At 37.6% G+C, this 18662-nt stretch overlaps 1 protein-coding gene across 4 annotated transcripts in view; it reads left to right on the forward strand.

Moving 5' to 3' along the window:
- RTTN (rotatin) overlaps positions 1-18662 on the forward strand; it is a 116168-nt gene that overhangs the window by 49906 nt on the left and 47600 nt on the right. For 3 of the 4 annotated variants that reach the window (XM_055559764.1, XM_055559765.1, XM_055559767.1), the window contains exons 27-32: positions 5369-5523; positions 6907-7126; positions 14338-14466; positions 14932-15042; positions 16946-17104; positions 18270-18341. In XM_055559764.1, coding sequence (XP_055415739.1) covers positions 5369-5523; positions 6907-7126; positions 14338-14466; positions 14932-15042; positions 16946-17104; positions 18270-18341 — 846 coding nt within the window. The remainder of the gene's footprint in view (positions 1-5368; positions 5524-6906; positions 7127-14337; positions 14467-14931; positions 15043-16945; positions 17105-18269; positions 18342-18662) is intronic. The other variant, XM_055559766.1, reaches the window with a different exon arrangement.

An 18662-nucleotide genomic window follows, 5' to 3' on the forward strand; every position in this document is an offset into this window, starting at 1 on the left:
TTTAGCAAAGTAGTCTTTCTGTTGTAATCGATAGCTTTTAGCAATATGCCTTCCTAACATGACTGAGTTTAAGTTAAAAGTCTATGGACTAAATGGGACCTTCAGTCTTGGTGTTTAACAAAACCTGATCTCTGTGTGAACTTTCAGCTTGCAACCGTATTTTTCAGTGAGGTTCTTAGAGCGGGGAAGTTCAGATAGGCCTGTGAAGAGGCAGGGAGCCAAGCCTGGAGGCAGAGGGACAATGCTGGTGAGGTTGGAAAGAATGACTCACACTGTTCAGGCTTTAATGTAAGTTTAGTGTAGTATTTACCCTTCCAGCCCCGACTACTCTCTACTTTTTGTAGATGAATGTGTTTTAAGAAACCTGCCAAGAATCCAGGAAGCTAGCTTGCTTTTTATAGCTGGTCTGCGTGTTTTATCTTTACAGATACTGTAGGGATTTACTTAACCTACTAAAGACAAACCTTTGCACAATCATGAAAAAAAAACACAGTAAAATTAGGAAAAAGGGCCTAAACTGAAACAGAAGATAGTAGACCTTATAAAACAAAAATGTTTCATTATATGTTAATGCATTGCAAAGCTCATTAAAGACTTGATTCTCTATAAAAATGCAAGGTGCTCATATAATGTAAGTTAGAAATTCTAATTGAGAATACTTTTATTATTTTTTTTTAATTTATTTATTTTAATTAGAGGCTAATTACTTTACAATATTGTATTGGTTTTGCCATACATCAACATGAATCCGCCACGGGTGTACACGTCTTCCTAATCCTGAACCCCCCTCCCACCTCCCTCCCCTTACCATTCCTCTGGGTCATCCCAGTGCACCAGCCCCAAGCATCCTGTATCCTGCATCAAACCTGGATTGGTGATTCACTTCTTATATGATATTATACATGTTTCAATGCCATTCTCCCAGATCATCTCCCCCATTCCCGCAGAGTCCAAAAGACTGTTCTATATATCTGTGTCTCTTTTGCTGTCTCGCATACAGGGTTATCGTTACCATCTTTCTAAATTCCATATATATGCGTTAGTATACTGTATTGGTGTTTTTCTTTCTGGCTTACTTCACTCTGTATAATAGGCTCCAGTTTCATCCACCTCAGTAGAACTGATTCAAATGTATTCTTTTTAATGGCTGAGTAATACTCCATTGTGTATATGTGAGAATGCTTTTAAAAGTAGTTATAGATTTAAAAGATATGCATATGAATGTTTATGTGTGTAAACCTTGTTTAGATGTTTATTCTTTTCTACCTTATTATGCTTGGTGTAAAGAGGACCGTTTTGTTCACAACTCCATCCCAGCATTTGCCATAGTGCCTTGCACATAGTGAGCTCTCAGTTCAGTTCAGTTCAGTCGCTCAGTTGTGTCCGACTCTTTGCAACCCCATGGACTGCAGCATGCCAGGCCTCCCTGTCCATCACCAACTCCTGGAGCTTATTCAAACTCATGTCATTGAGTCAGTGATGCCATCCAACCATCTCATCCTCTGTCGTCCCCTTCTCCTGCCTTCAGTCTTTCCCAGCATCAGGGTCTTTTCAGATCTTTGCATCAGGTGGCCAAAGTATTGGAATTTCAGCTTCAGCATCAGTCCTTCCAATGAATATTCAGGACTGATTTCTTTTAGAATAAACTGGTTTGTTCTCCTTGCAGTCCAAGGGACTCTCAAGAGTCTTCTCCAACACCACAGTTCAAAAGCATCAATTCTTTGGCACTCAGTTTTCTTTATGGTCCAACTCTCACATCCATACATGACCACTGGAAAAACCATAGCTTTGACTAGACGGATCTTTGTTGGCAAAGTAATGTCTCTGCTTTTTAATATTCAGAATGGTTGTCTGAAGAGGCCTTACAAATAGCTGTGAAAAGAAGAGAAGTGAAAGGCAAAGGAGAAAAGGAAAGATATACTTATTTGAGTGCAGAGTTCCAAAGAATAGCAAGGAGAGATAAGAAAGCTTTCCTCAGTTATCAATGCAAAGAAATAGAGGAAAACAGTAGAATGGGAAAGACTAGAGATCTCTTCAAGAAAATTAGAGATACCAACAGAACATTTCATGCAAAGATGGGCACAATAAAGGACAGAAATGGTACGAACCTAACAGTAGCAGAAGATGAGAAGAAGAAGATGAGAGACAAGAAGAGGTGGCAAGAATACACTAAGAATTATACAAAGATCTTCATGACTCAGATGATCACAGTGATGTGATCACTCACCTAGAGCCAGACATCCTGGAATGCAAAGTGGGCTTTCAGTAAACATTTATTAACTCACTAGTAAACATGTGGTATTAAGGAAGCTGTGTAGTTAATTACAAGAAACAGACATTACCCTCATTTCAAAAGATGTTACAATACAACATAAATGGAAACTGTGGGCCGTATTACGAATTTAAGTATATTCACAGAATAACAACTCCTAGAACTATAATATCTGGAGACAGTTACAAATTGCAGAGACACGTGTATATGTGTTTCTTTTGAGTTTGTTGTAAATAGATAACCCTTATTTTGAATGATACAAAGATATTTACATGATTGGAGCTCTTTTGTTTGCTTTTCTGTGAATTGTCCCTTGATGCCCTTGTTAAGTTTTGCCCCACAATTGGGTTTTTGGTCTCCTCTAGCATATGTGTGTTCACACACACACACTCTCCCCCTTTCTCTTTCATTTTTGGCAACAGAAGAGCCCTTTATAAATTAGATTAGCCCTTTATCTGTGATACGGGTTACAAATTTTTTTTTTCCATTAGTCTTCTGACCTTACTGTATTTTGGAGTTATTTTCCTATTTTAGCCACCCCTTTTATCTCCTAGCTTTTGTTAGTTGTTTCTACTTTTCATCTTTTATTGTACTTAAACTGTGCTCCACGATCATAATTTCTACATTTAGGCATAGTCTACAGGGGTGTGTGTGGTGTGTATATATATGTATGTGAGAGAGTGAGAGAGAAAAATCTGACCTCTCACCCCTTGACCATTACTAGCCCAGGCTGAGCCATCTAGTATAAGGACATGGTAAACTGAGAAAAATACTTATAATATAAATGAGAGACACAGTACATGAACTGTGAAATTCCAGATGTTCAAGCTGGATTTAGAAAAGGCAGAGGAACCAGACATCAAATTGCCAACATCCATTGGATCATTCAAAAAGCAAGAGAGTTCCAGAAAAATACCTACTTCTGCCTTATTGAGTATACGAAAGCCTTTGACTGTGTGGACCACAACAAACTCTGAAAAATTCTTAAAGAGATGGGAATACCAGACCACCTGACCTGCCTCCTGAGAAATCTATATGCAGGTCAGGAAGCAACAGTTAGAACTGGACATGGAACAACAGACTAGTTCCAAATTGGGAAAAGAGTACGCCAAGACTGTATATTGTCACCCTGCTTATTTAACTTATATGCAGAGTACATCATGAGAAATGCTGGGCTGGATGAAGCACAAGCTGGAATCAAGATTTCTGGGAGAAATATCAATAACCTCAGATATGGAGATGACACCACCCTTATGGCAGAAAGTGAAGAGGAACTCAAAAGCCTCTTGATGAAAGTGAAAGAGGAGAGTGAAAAAGTTGGCTTAAAGCTCAACATTCAGAAAACTAAGATCATGGCATCTGGTCCCATCCCTTTATGGCAAATAGATATGGAAATAGTGGAAACAGTGTCAGACTTTATTTTTGGGGGCTCCAAAATCACTGCAGATGGGGACTGCAGCCATGAAATTAAAAGATGCTTGCTCCTTGGAAGAAAAGTTATGACCAACCTAGACAGCATATTAAAAAGCAGAGACATTCCTTTGCCAACAAAGGTTTGTCTAGTCAAGGCTATGGTTTTTCCAGTGGTCATGTATGGATGTGAGAATTGGACTGTGAAGAAAGCTGAGCACCGAAGAATTGATGCTTTTGAACTGTGGTGTTGGAGAAGACTCTTGAGAGTCCCTTGGACTGCAAGGAGATCCAACCAGTCCATCCTAAAGGAGATCAGTCCCAAGTGTTCATTGGAAGCACTGATGTTGAAGCTTCAACTCCAATATTTTGGCCACCTGATATGAAGGGTTGACTCACTGGAAAAGACCCAGATGCTGGGAACAGTTAAAGGCAGGAGGAGAAGGGGACGAAAGAGGATGAGATGGCTGGATGGCATCACTGACTGAATGGACACAAGTTTGAGTAAACTCTGGGAGTTGGCAATGAACAGGGAGGCCTGTCGTGCTTCAGTCCATGGGGTCGCAGAGTCAGACATGACTGAGCGACTGAACTGAACTGAATGAGAGACAGCATGCTAATTTCCCTGAATTATAATTTTTGAGTTCTTAATAAGATAATTGTCCTTCCAGAGTACATAGACTTATTGTTCAAAGTTTACTCTTCTATTATTTTCCCAAGGATGATTTTGAACTACTGAATTTGCTTTTATTTTCTCTTATCCTTTACTTGCTAAAAAATTAAGGAAGCATTTAGAGGTGGTTTTTTCCTGAATATTTTTAATGAAGCAAACAGGAAAACCTAATGCATAGTTCTTTTAACTCTTAAGCCTGCTTTAATATTTTAGAGATTAGATATTATTAAAATAATTTCTATAAAGCTTTTCCTCTGAATGAGTTTTTTCATAACTTGATTTTTGATCTGTATACTTTTTTATAACTTCATAATATTTTTGCTTATTTTAAGAAAAGAATAACCTTTAAAACAATCTCCTTCTTTGGTTAGAGTTCTTGTACACTGGGAGTTGTGGTGGCTTTGGTTTGTGAAAATAGATATATACGAGGCTTTAGTTTTAGAATCTTTTCTTGAAAAGCTGTACAATAGTTGAATGTTTGTAAATAAGACTGTAAATAGTATATAACAGTAGAAAAATTAAAATATATTTACCTAAATTGAGTAAGTGTAGTCAATTAAAACTTTATATTTCAATAATTACGAATTTTATAATATGTCATTAGTACTGATATATATTCTATAATTTATTCATAGTTTTTAAAATGAAATTTCTTCAGAGTTGTAAATGATGGTACTGTAATGTTAATGCAGTTTTAGAAAAGGATTTTTGGTATTTGTTTAACTTTGTATGGTATTAAAGCTGCTTTAGAAAACTTTTTATCTTGTCTTATATATTATCATCCCTAGTGTTATAAATAATAATGATAGTTTTAAACACGAGCAGAGTAACTTAAGGAGAATTTACTGTCTAATATCATGCTACAAGGGTTAAATTATTAAGTGTTATGTTAAATTATTAAGTCTTAGTTTCTCCAGAACATGATTAACAACAAAAAACCCCCAACCTTTTGGGGGAACAACATATAGCTCAATTAGAGAGTAAATACATGTTTTACAAACTTCATTTTTTAGAGTCCAAATCCACTGTTGGACCTGCTGGTTCTGACAGAGTCCCAGACGCAAGAGGAAACAGATGATGTCCGCACTGCGGTCAGGCAGCAGCTCCAGAAAGAGCTGATTGCTCTCTTTAGTACCTTGCTGCTCAGTTTTGAGGCTGTTACTGACAGGTACCATTGGCATCCTTGGAGGTTTGGGGACGTTTATGTAGAACCTAGTTTTATTTTGATTTCCAAAGAGTCTTTTCACTTGTTTCAAATTAAGAGGAGGAAAGATTTCAGTAAAAATCAGTTGTGGTGGTCTGTTTTTATATCAGCCTGATTGTAATTTCACACACACGCGTGCGCACTGTTTTGTTGTCTCTCAGCTTAGTTCTTGGGGCTTCCCTGGTGGCTGAGATGGTAAAGAAGCCGTCTGCAATGCATGAGACCCAGGTTTGATTCTTGGAGATCCAGGAAGATCTGGAGAAGGGAATGGCAACCCACTCTAGTCTTCTTGTCTGGAGAATTCCATGGACAGAGGAGCCTGACGGGCTATAGTCCACGGGGTTGCAAAGAGTTGGACACACACACACACACACACAAAAGAGTTGGACACGATTAAGGGACTAACACTTTCACTTTTACTTAGGTCTTGGTTCTCTCTTACTTTTCTACACATCTGACTGAGCAGTCATACCCATTTCTATGACTTTACAACTTTTTGCACTGATGATTTTCAAATGTATGTCCATAGCTCTGACTTAAAAATTTTAAATTCATAATTTTAACCATAATTTTAAATTCATAATTTTAATTTTTAAGTATACAGTTGAGTGGGTTTTGATATATATCCAGTGTGCAACTATCACTGGTTAATTCCAGAACATTTTCATTACCCCCAGAGCAGTCTGTCCCCATTCACCCTTACCCAGACCCCTGGTAACCATTAATTAATCTTCTTTCTCTATGAATTTGTGTATTCTGGACATTTCATATAACTGGAGTCAGACAATACGTGACCTTTTTTATGTCTGGCTCTTTTCATTTAGCATCATGTTTCCAAGGTCTGTGCATGTTGTAGCAGATGTCAGTGACTAAATGATAGTCCATGGACGGATATGCCATGTTCTGCTTATCTGTTCACCTGCTGCTAGACATTGAGTCCTCCTTTCACTGTGGTGAATTGTGGTGTTATGAACATTCATCTGCAAATTTCTGTGTGAATGTATGTTTTCAGTTCTTGAGTGTATACCTAGGACTAGAATTGTGGGTTCATGTGGTAATTCTGTGTTAACTTTTAGTTTCATTATCAGTTGTCAATACTGATTTCCACTTATGCATTTTTCAGTGTAATTGTTACCTGTATTTTACATTATATATTCTGGATGGTATATTCACTATGTTTTCCTTGGAAAGACTTGTTTTAAGAGGGAGTGTTTTCTGCTGTTTCCACTAGTTCCTACTTTTCTGATACAGTGAATTGTTAGTAACCCTCTACCACCAGTAAGAAAGCCCATTAAACCCATTACATTTGGTCTGTGGTTGAATTTTTTCCCTTCTTCACGTACACAGGAAATGCTTGGAGCTTTTTTACGTTTTCCAAACGCAGCTGGCCCTGAAACTCCTCCAGTGTCTGAGAGTCACGGATGCTCCTCACTTCTATGGCCTGCCGTCTCTCGAGAGGACCTTGCGGGGGATGGCCCACCTCACGGCGTGTCCGGGGTGGAGCGCACACTCTCCTCTGACAAAGCCACTCGACATTTGTGGGAAATACTTGTCAGGTCTCCTCGAAGTAAGTAAAAATAGCCACTGACTGTAAATAGCAATAGTACAACTCTAGATCGTAGCTATTCACAGTTTATTGGTCACTCAGTGTGTGCCAGGCACAATATGAAGTGCATTGTGGGTGCTACTGTATTTAATGTAGATCATTACTGTTTATGTTGTTGTTAGTCAGTCGCTCAGTTCTGACTGACTCTCTGCGACCCCATGAATTGCAGCCTGCCAAGCTTCCCTGGCCTTTACTATCTCCTCGAGTATTATTTATGGCTCATCATGATTAAATGTTTTAATGATTTTTATTAGCAAATGTGTAAGTAAGGTTACTTTTATGAATAAACTCATTTTTAAGAAAAGTAAGGCTTACACTTAGTTAAGCCCCTTTATTTGAGTAACTTGTTTATTTGTGTTTATTAATACTTTTGTAAGTCATACTTCAGATGATATTATCTAGGATTTGTTTCCAAAAGTACATCTTACTTTTTAAAAAAAGTTCAAAATTTTAAATACTCCCAGCTGTCCTATAAAATTTAATGTGACTATAATGTAAAATTTGTTACAGTCACTTTAACGAAATATTTTTTGAGTAATTATACATATTGAAAAGGAGCAAAGTGTCAGTATATTAAGTAATTATTTCATATTCATGGAGTGGGAAACAGCAACCCATTCCAGTATTCTAGCCTGAAAAATTCCATGGACAGAGGAGCCTGGTGGGCTACAGTCATGGGGTCACAGAGAGTTGGACATGACTAAGCACACGCACACACCCCTCATATTTAAAGGTGTCTATGGTCAGAAATATATGAAAGTTTAGAACAGATATATTAAGTAAATACTTACCGTAATGTTTTTTAAAAAGTCAACTCCTCCAATGCTTTTAATATAATTCAGTCTACAAGTATTCATTGGAAGGACTGATGCTGAAGCCGAAACTCCAATCCTTTGGCCACCTGATGCAAAGAATTGACTCTTTTGAAAAGACCCTGATGCTGGGAAAGGTTGAAGGCAGGAGGAGAAGGGGACGACAGAGGATGAGATGGTTGGATGGCATCACCAACTCGATGGACATGAGTTTGAGTAAACTCTGGGAGTTGGCGATGAACAGGGAGGCCTGGCATGCTGCAATCCATGAGGTTGCAAGGAGTCAGACACTACTGAGTGACTGAACTGAACTGACTTACAAGTATCTAATTTATAGCTTTATTTATAATACAATGTATAAATACTCCATTTATCAACCTTTTGGAACACATTGCCTCTATGAGGTGATTCTGTCAGTTTCAAATCAGGGATAGGTGAGGACCTGCTATAGCAGTAACTGAAGAAATATTTTGCTGTTTATATTTAGAAACCATCAGAAGTGCTTTTTGTTTGTAAAAGCTGTATAAGAGGAGAGACTTCAGATGACGCCTGTGTTTCAAACACCTGAAATTAAAATGAGCTTTCTATGTTATTGAAGAACAAAAAGGTTTAGTTCTAGGTAAGAAGTCAAGGCAAAAAGAAAATAATATCATTCTAAGCTAAGTTGTATTTGCGGTAGTGAAAATCAGCACAGCTAAGGAATAGATTAAAAGTATGATCCTTGTTTTTTGAAAACCTTAATAACAAAGCTTTGGAATAAACAGAGGAATGCGTTTTATTTTCATGTCAATATAACATCTTGGGAAGAATATCTTTACCTTAAATGACAGGACAGTAATACATATTTAATCTTATTTGGGTTCTTCTGCTTGCTTAACTAGCTAAACAGGTCTCTTTATTTTACTACTGACTAAATTGATTAGGGGCAGGAGGAGAAGGGGACGACAGAGGATGAGATGGCTAGATGGCATCACTGACTCGATGGACGTGAGTCTGGGTGAACTCCGGGAGTTGGTGATGGACAGGGAGGCCTGGTGTGCTGCGATTCATGGGGTCGCAAAGAGTCAGACATGACTGAGTGACTGAACTGAACTGAAATTGATATTTTAGAAAGTAAAATAATGCTTATGTGAATGGACATTGAAACAAAGTCATTGTTGATCCAAATGATTTGCTTAATTAAAGCTGATTCCTTTTCAGATGGGAAATACAATTCATTATTAGATATTTTGTTTCTGCACAGTGAAATTTGAATGCGAGTATTTGCCTTTTGTGGTTGGGAAATGAGGCTTTTAGACTAAGCATGATTCATTATGATACGTGAATAAATATGATAATTAAATCCTTAAAAATTATATATGAAGTGCAATTCCGGGTATCTGACAATAAGTCAAGTTGAAAGGAGATAACCATCAAAGTTCTTAACTTGTCCATCATAAGCCAAAACTAAAACCACGATAATATAGCTCTCTCCAGTGAGTCATTCAGATTTACTTCTAAAAATAGCCCCTTAAAATATTAAGCTTTTAATTATGGAAAATCTTAAACATACACATATGCAGAAAGAATAGTCAAGCAGCAGTTACCTATAGCTTATTATCCCCTGTAAGATGGTAGGTGTTGCGAGAGGGCATCAGATGGCAGACACACTGAAACCATAATCACAGAAAACTAGCCAATCTGATCACACGGACCACACAGCCTTGTCTAACTCAGTGAAATGAAGCCTTGCCGTGTGGGGCCACCCAAGACGAATGGGTCATGGTGGAAAGATCTGACAGAATGTGGTCCACTGGAGAAGGGAATGGCAAACCACTTTAGTATTCTTGCCATGAGAACCCCATGAACCGTATGAAAAGGCAAAATGATAGGACACTGAAAGATGAACTTCCCAGGTCGGTAGGTGCCCAGTATGCTACTGGAGATCAGTGGAGAAATAACTCCAGAAAGAATGAGGGAATGGAGCCAGAGCAAAAATAATAACCAGTTGTGGATGTGACTGGTGATAGAAGCAAGGTCTGATGCTTAAAGAGCAATAATGCATAGGAACCTGGAATGTCAGGTCCGTGAATCAAGGAAAGTTGGAAGTGCTCAAACAAGAGATGGCAAGAGTGAATGTCGACATTCTAGGAATCAGCGAACTGAAATGGACTGGAATGGGTGAATGTAACTCAGATGACCATTATATCTACTACTGCAGGCAGGAATCCCTCAGAAGAAATGGAGTGGCCATCATGGTCAACAAAAGAGTCCGAAATGCAGTACTTGGATGCAATCTCAAAAATGACAGAATGATCTGTTTGTTTCCAAGGCAAACCATTCAATATCACAGTAATCCAAGTCTATGCCCCAACCAGTAACGCTGAAGAAGCTGAAGTTGAACGGTTCTATGAAGACCTACAAGACCTTTTAGAACTAACACCCAAAAAGATGTCCTTTTCATTATAGGGGACTAGAATGCAAAAGTAGGAAGTCAAGAAACACCTGGAGTAACAGGCAAATTTGGCCTTGGAATACTGAATGAAGCAGGGCAAAGGCTGATAGAGTTTTGCCAAGAAAATGCACTGGTCATAGCAAACACCCTCTTCCAACAACACAAGAGAAGACTCTACACATGGACATCACTAGATGTCAACACTGAAATCAGATTTATTATATTCTTTGCAGCCAAAGATTGAGAAGCTCTATACAGTCAGCAAAAACAAGACCAGGAGCTGACTGTGGCTCAGATCATGAACTCCTTATTGCCAAATTCAGACTTAAACTGAAGAAAGTAGGGAAAACCACTAGACCATTCAGGTATGACCTAAATCAAATTCCTTATGATTATACAATGGAAGTGAGAAATAGATTTAAGGGACTAGATCTGATAGAGTGCCTGATGAACTATGGACGGAGGTTCGTGACACTGTATAGGAGATAGGGATCAAGACCATCCCCAAGAAAAAGAAATGCAAAAGAGCAAAATGGCTGTCTGAGGAGGCCTTACAAATAGCTGTGAAAAGAAGAGAAGTGAAAAGGAAAGATATTCCCATTTGAATGCAGATTTCCAAAGAATAGCAAGGGGAGATAAGAAAGCCTTCCTCAGCGATCAATGCAAAGAAATAGAGGAAAACGACAGGATGGGAAAGACTAGAGATCTCTTCAAGAAAATCAGAGATACCAAAGGAACATTTCATGCAAAGATGGGCTTGATAAAGGACACTATATAATTATTTGGCTTATGGAAATTCTAATTTAAGTCAGAATCCCCGAGTTATCTTACAAATAAATTGCTTTTGTTAAATAAGCTGTACCTAACATGATTTATATTTATACTGTCTTTTTTTTTTTAAACTACTCTTTTTTGTTGCATGAGCTAAAAAAGATCCAAACTAAAAAGTAGTCTCTATTATAAGACTAAACGGCTTACCTGCTGAATAAAAAGCATTGAGTTCTTGGGTGGATGAATTGAAATACTTTCTGTTGTATTTGATAACAATTGGTTTTGACTGCTTTGACTTACAAGTGTTTCCTTTGTAATATATTGGCACCTAAAAATAGTTAGCATTCTTTTTTTTTTTTTTTTGTACGGTAATGTGAGTTTCTACGTTACTCTTTCCATACATCTCACCCTCTCCTCCTCTCTCCCCATGTACATAAGTCTATCTCTATGTTTGTTTCTCCATTGCTGCCGTATAAATAAATTCTTCAGTATAATTTTCCTAGATTCCGTGTATATGTGTTAGAATACAGTACTTATCTTTCTCTTTCTGACTTACTTCACTAAGTATAATAGTCTCTGGGTTCATCCCCCTCATTAGAACTGACTCAAATGCATTAATTTTTTATAGCTGAATAATATTCCATTGTGTATATGTACCACAACTTCAATCCATTCCTCTGTTGATGGACATCTGGGTTGCTTCCATGTTCTAGCTATTGTAAATAGTGCTGCAATGAAATGGGATACATGTGTCTTTTTCAATTTTGGTGTCCTGAGGGTATCTTCCTAGGAGTTAGGATTGCTTGGTCATATGGTGATTTTATTCCTCGTTTTTTAAGGACTCTCCATCCTTCCTTCCATGGTGGCTGTATCAGTTTACGTTCCCACCAATAGTGCAAGTGTTCCCTTTTTTCCCCTCCTTCTCCAGCATTTATTGTTTGCAGACTTTTTGATGATGGCCATTCTGACTGGAGTGAGGTGTTATCTCATTGTAGTTTTGACTTGCATTTCTTTTAGTGAGTGATGTTGACCATCTTTTCATGTGTTTGTTAGCCATCAGTATGTCCTCTATGGAGAAACGTCTGTTTAGGTCTTTTTCCCACTTTTTGATTGTGGTGTTCGTTTTTCTGGTATTGAGTTGTATGAGCTGCTTGTGTATTTTGGAAATTGATCCTTTCTCCAGTTGTTTCATTTGCTATTATTTTCTCCCATTCTGGGGGTTGTCTTTTCACCTCACTTATAGTTTCCTTTGCTGTGCAAAAGCTTTTAAGTTTAATCAGGTCCCACTTGTTTACTTTTGTTTTAATTTCCATTACTCTAGGAGGTGAGTCATAGAGGATCTTGCTTTGATTTATGTCATCGAGTGTTCTGCCTATGTTTTTCTCTAAGAGTTTTATAGTTTCTGGTCTTAGGTTTTGGTCTTTAATCCAGTTTGAGTTTATCTTTGTGTATGGTGTTAGGAAGTGTTCTAATTTCATTCTTTTACATGTGGCTGTCCAGTTTTCCCAGCACCATTTATTGAACAGGATGTCTTTGCCCCATTGTCTGTTGTTGCCTCCTTTGTTAAAAATAAGGTACCCGTAGGCGCATGGGTTTATCCCGGGGCCTTCTCTCTTGTTGCATTGGTCTCTATTCTGTTTTGTGCCAGTACTACAGTCTTGATGACTGTAGCTTTGTACTAGAATCTGAAGTCAGGAGGGTTGATTCCTCCAGGTTCATTCTTTCTCAAGACTGCTTTGGCTATTCGCGGTCTCTTGTGTTTCCATATGAATTGTGAAATTTTTTCGTTCTAGCATTCTTTTTTAAATTAAAATTTTGTGAATTGTGATGTTTTGTCACTTTGAATTTTTTTTTTTGTTATTGTTTTTTGCTTGAATTGAAAGCTCTGAGGATTGTTATTCAATGTCAGCAAATATTTATTGAACCCCTATGTGGGGGACATTATATGATTTACATAGACATGTTTCAGAAGAGTCTATAACATATTTTAAAGGATTTTCTAAATCTGATGGAAGGACTTTTTCCTCAAACAGCTGTCTCCTAACTCCCTATGTTCATTCTGGTTCAGCTTCTCAGACAAAGGTTTGTTGTTGTTCAGTCATTAAGTCATGTTCAACTTTTTGTGACTCCATGGACTGCAGCCCGCCAGGCTCCTCTGTCTTCCACTATCTCCCGGAGTTTGTTCAGATTCATGTCCATTGAGTTGGTGATGCCATCCAACAATCTCATCCTCTGTCGTCCCCTTCTCCTTTTGCTTCAGTCTTTCCCAGCATCAGGATCTTTTCCAATGAGTCAGCTCTCCGACTCAGGTGTCTAACGTGTTGGAGCTTCAACATCAGTCCTTCCAATGAATATTCAGGATTGATTTCCTTTAGGCTTGACTGAGGTGATCTTGCAATCCAAGGGACTCTCAAGAGTCTTCTCCAACACCATAGTTCAAAAGCATCAGTTCTTCGGCACTCAGTCTTCTTTATGATCTAATTCTCACATCAGTACATAACTATTAGAAAAACCACAGCTTTGACTATACAGACCTTTGCCCAGAAAAGGGCAGATAGCTTCAAATAAGAAACATTTCTTCTGTTCTTATTGATGGGAATGTGTTAAATCTCTTGGATATGTGGGAGATAAAAAGCTGACAGCCAGTGATTTAAATAATTAATATATATTTAGATATGGAATAGAAATCTAAGATGGCTTATCAATGGAGAAACTGTTTACATTTGAACCATAATTCTAGAAACCTAGCCTCACTCTGGTGGTTAGTAAGAGTTAGTAAGAGTATAGCTAGCAAATGTCTAAGTATACTTTTCAACAAGGTATTTATAAACTGGACTCTTACTTCAAAAGGATATTATAATACTTGAAATATGTTATGAGCATAGTTTAAATCACAGAATCTCCTAAGAGTATACTACACGTGCTTTGTACAAATTCCGAAGGAAAAAAGCTTTATATGAAGAATGTTTACTTGTGATGCAATACATGTAACGAAATTTTACCTTCTGAACCATTTTTAAATATATAAACTGAGAATATGATAATATATGAATACTTTACGTGGTTAGGGTTCATCTCAGATGAGTCAGCAGAAAGGTATATATTTAGCCTCTAAGAGTACAGCTGCCCCTGAATTGTGTGCATTTGCTTTTCAGGTCATCACATCCTTCTACGTGGAGCGAGGAGGAAATGCGATGTCCTTCATGGGAAAAGGTGTCACAAAGAGCACCGTTCTCTGCCTGCTCCACTTGTCGCAGGAGATGATGGCCCAGGCCCAGAGCTCGGTGAGCGCACTCACAGCCGCCTGTCTTCCCACGGTCGCCAGGAAAGGAGTGTGCTGTGCTTGACGGGTTTCAGGCCTGTCTGATTACTCAAGAAAAATGTCTTTTGATGTCTCCTTTTTAGGAGACAAAAATGATTTTTCAATGAGCAGTTTCTTAGAAGCTGTATATTATACAAATCTGAATTTTACTTTTTTATTTTGCTTGAAATCTGCATGCACTGAGAACTGCATTTTTGTCTAAATTACGTGGAAAATAGCAGTTCTGAAGAGAAAAGGGACATGTGTAACTTCTTAAGGAGGAGCTGAGATTTTTGTTTGTCGTATGTTGGCTAAATAATGAATTAAAGCCAAGTCTTAAGTATAACATTTTTACTTTGTTTTGCTTTTTAAAATTCAGATATTTTAAAGTCTGTTTTTTTCCTTAGAAACTTACCTAGTGTGTTTCTGTTCCCTTTTTCCATTCTAGGAGTGGATGTCACTTTGGTTCTTGCCTTTGGGGAGTCAGAGTGAAGACCATGCTCCCACTCAGCAGGGATTGGCTTGGCTGATTCCGTTGTGGGTTGACCGAGACCCAGAGGTCAGTGTGAAGGAGAATCGAGTCTATTATGTGTGGATTAGAGAACAGATAAAGCAAAACACACATGTATATACATGTTCATATTTTCCAAAATGAGATTATTTTAGTGACTAAACCTTAAGCTGTATTTACCCCCTTTCTCAAGCAGGTTGGGCTGCATAATAAAACACCATAGACTGGTTAGCTTGAACAAAGATACTTATTTTCTCACACGTCTGGAGGTGGGAAGTTGGAGATGAGGTTGTCCACCCATGTGGTCAGGTCTGGCAAGGACTCTTTCTGGCTTTCATGTGGCTCCCTTTTCACTTCATGCCCATAGCACCTTTTCTCTCTTCCTCTTCTTATAAGGCCACCAGTACTGTCAGATTAGGACCCGATCCTCATGGCCTCATTTAACCTTAATCATCCCCTGAAAAGCTCTATCCTCAGATACACTGGGCATTAGGGCTTCCACATACAAAATTTGGGGGTACATAATTCAGTTCATGGCACCCCCATATTCAGCCAAATTCAGAGTGCAGATTAAAAATAGAGGAAGTATTATAAAATCTATCAATCAGACTTATAAAGAACAGTGAAAAAATTATTGGAGAAGCCCAGCCATTTTTGAACAGTTTAGAGGAATAGTGGCCAAGTGACATTTGAGTATCATTTAATAGAATTATAACACTACACTGCAGTGTTTTATATTAATGAGTTTTCCTGTTTTGCCATTTGTCTACTGATCTTATTTTTTTAAACCACTTTATTGAGGTATGGTTGCCATGCAAAATTCTGTACATATTTAATGTGTGCAATTTCATGAATTTGGAGATAAATATACGCCTGTGAAATATACCTATCCAGAATCAATGCCATAAACCAGTCCTTCACCTCCAAAAGTTTCATTTTGTCTTCTTTACTGTTTGTTTTTGTGATTAGAACACTTACCGTAAGATCTACCCCCTTAGCAAATTTTTAAGTATATATTAATAATGCCCTATGCTTAGTTGCTCAGTCGTGCCCAACTGTTTGTGACCCCATGGACTGTATGTAGTGCACGGGCTCCTCTGTCCATGCGGATTCTCCAGGCAAGAATACTAGAGTGGATTGCCATGCCCTCCTCCAGGGGATCTTTCCAACCCAGGGATCAAACCCAGGTCTCCCACATTGCAGGGAGATTCTTTACCATCTCAGCCATCAGGGAAGCCCATATATATTAAAAATATGTAATGTTAGCATCTAGAGGTACATTCTTTAGCCACGTTGAACTTGGACTTGTGGCTTCATCGTGTTATGACTGCATTACTTTTTGTTACCTTGTGGTTATCACAGGGAAGCTCTATTTTGTAATCAGAATTTGGAGGTTCACCAAAATACATAGCTTGAGCAGCAGGAGTACTGTGGCAAACATATATCTATCTTACTTGAAACATTTTTCTTTGAAAATAATTTTGGAAAAAATACTAAGTTCCTTATAAAAAGATGATTCAGTTACTTCTTTTTGAAAAGGAATTTCAAAGAAGTTTAAACTGTTCGTTTGAAAGAAACACTGAAAAATTAAGGAAGGTGGAACAAAATAATAGTATCCTCTTAAAAATGAGAAATAAACAAGAATCATGTTCATAAAAGATATGTAAGCACTGTATACTTTCCCTCGAAAAAGGCTTTTGAACTGTGCTTTTTTAATCTTCTTATTTATACCTGGTTTTGACTTTTTGTGATATTTGCTTTTATTATTTATATTAGGTATAGAGTTTTTATTCCTTCATAGATTTATAGTACAGTATTCTTTGTGTCTTATAATTTAGGATTGCCAAGACAATGTCATAAGAATATGGTATTTTATGTACCAGAAAGATTAAGAACTCATGTTATGGAATCAGGTTTTTTAATTTCACGACGTTTTCTCTAATTTGACCAGGTGAGGTTCACTTCGTTGGGATTAGGATCAGCACTAACCACCCTTGAAACTGGCTGTGTGGCCTTGGCAAACAGTTGTCAAAACATTTCTGGTGGGCTCTGGGGAACGGTGGTGAACATTCTTCTGGACCAGTCGGAATGCAGCATGGTGCGCCGGGAGGTAGGCCTGTCTGTGTAGTTCTTCCTTCCTGTTTCCCTTGAAAATCTGTTGTGAATGTTCTTATAAACCATACTCCCTGTTCACTGCCGTGGACTGACTGCTGACCCTTGTCTCTTCTGCCTGTGAAAAATCCAAATTAAATGGTTGCAGAGAACAGAATGGTATTGATTCACTGTAAAACTTGGAGTCCTTTGCTCTGAAAGATCAAAGCAGAATTGAGTCTGTTTTAATATGGACTCTTCTACTTTATTATATGTTGAAAAGTAGTTCACAGGGAAAAAATTATATTATCTCAGTGTTCAAGTTTATAAAGCTTTACTTAAGATAAGGAGCTGTCAAAATACTCATAACATGTAAAGAGGAAAAGTCAATGCTATTTTAACTCTCTCTAGACAGTTTGTGATTTTCTTTACTGCTGCTTTTATCAGAGATGATTGACGTAGACCATTTTAGAAACAGTAATCCAGTAGTGCTTAGAGACTTGTAAAGAAAACATCTGCTCCCAGGCTCACCATTAGCCAGTTTCCAGTTCCAAAATCCAAAGGCTGTAGTTTTCTTGTTAACTTGTTTCTTGATAGTAATGCTCAAACGGATAGCTTCTTCTTGAAGCTGTTAAGATTATCTGTTGGCCTCCAGTGAAGAGGGTTGAAAATTTCCCTCCCTCTGATCCCCTGTTATTCTGGTTGTTCTCCTGTTATAATGTAATCTTTCACTGAATAGGTAATCAGTGTTCATATTAGTGTGATTATTTAACTTGTCTGTGTTCAGGACCTAGGTCAAGTTGGATTTTTGTAGTTTGTGTTTCTAATTTGCCATTTCTTATTGAGAGGAACTTAGGTAGAAAGAGAGGAGGAGAGAGGTGTGTGTATGTGATCTGTAAGAGAGTAATAGAAATAGGAAATATATTTCTTAAATGCTGCCAGGATAGTTTCTGTTTTACATATCATTTTTTGGTAAGACAACATTCTGAAATAAGAAAAAATATCTTTGCTGATGAAGTAGTTTCTCCTCCTATTACGGCAGTTGGGGAGTTCTCACGATGACCTCTTAGCATGTTCAGCTGACCAGGGATATGCTTTTTTTGTTATTAAATTACAGTATATTGGTTATTTCAGACATGACAACAAGATGGCAGTATTGACATTTTTTTCCCCTTTAATTTCAGGCTGCATTTATTTTTCAGAATCTCCTTGTAATTCCAATGCCTTCAGTAATTATAAAGGATTATACTTGGCAGGTAGGTGTCTTTAAACAGTTATCAGCCTTGTAGATCTTTGAGATTAATTGATGATAGAGTTTCAGCATATATATTTTTATATTGGTATATATTTCCTTGGTGATGAAACTTTATACAAGCTAACAGGATCCCTTAAAAGAGAATGTAGAGATCTTTTTATGCTTGATCATATTTACCAGTTCTCTATGATGTTAAAAATAATTTTAAGCAGAAATAATAATCATTAGCATGGTGTTTACTATAGGCACTCTTCTAGAAGCATTACAGATATCAACCTGTATAATGGTTTGAGTTGTGAACCATTATTCTCTTCATTTTGTA

Source organism: Bubalus kerabau, chromosome 21, assembly GCF_029407905.1.
Source record: "Bubalus kerabau isolate K-KA32 ecotype Philippines breed swamp buffalo chromosome 21, PCC_UOA_SB_1v2, whole genome shotgun sequence".
NCBI classification, from domain to species: Eukaryota; Metazoa; Chordata; class Mammalia; order Artiodactyla; family Bovidae; genus Bubalus; species Bubalus kerabau.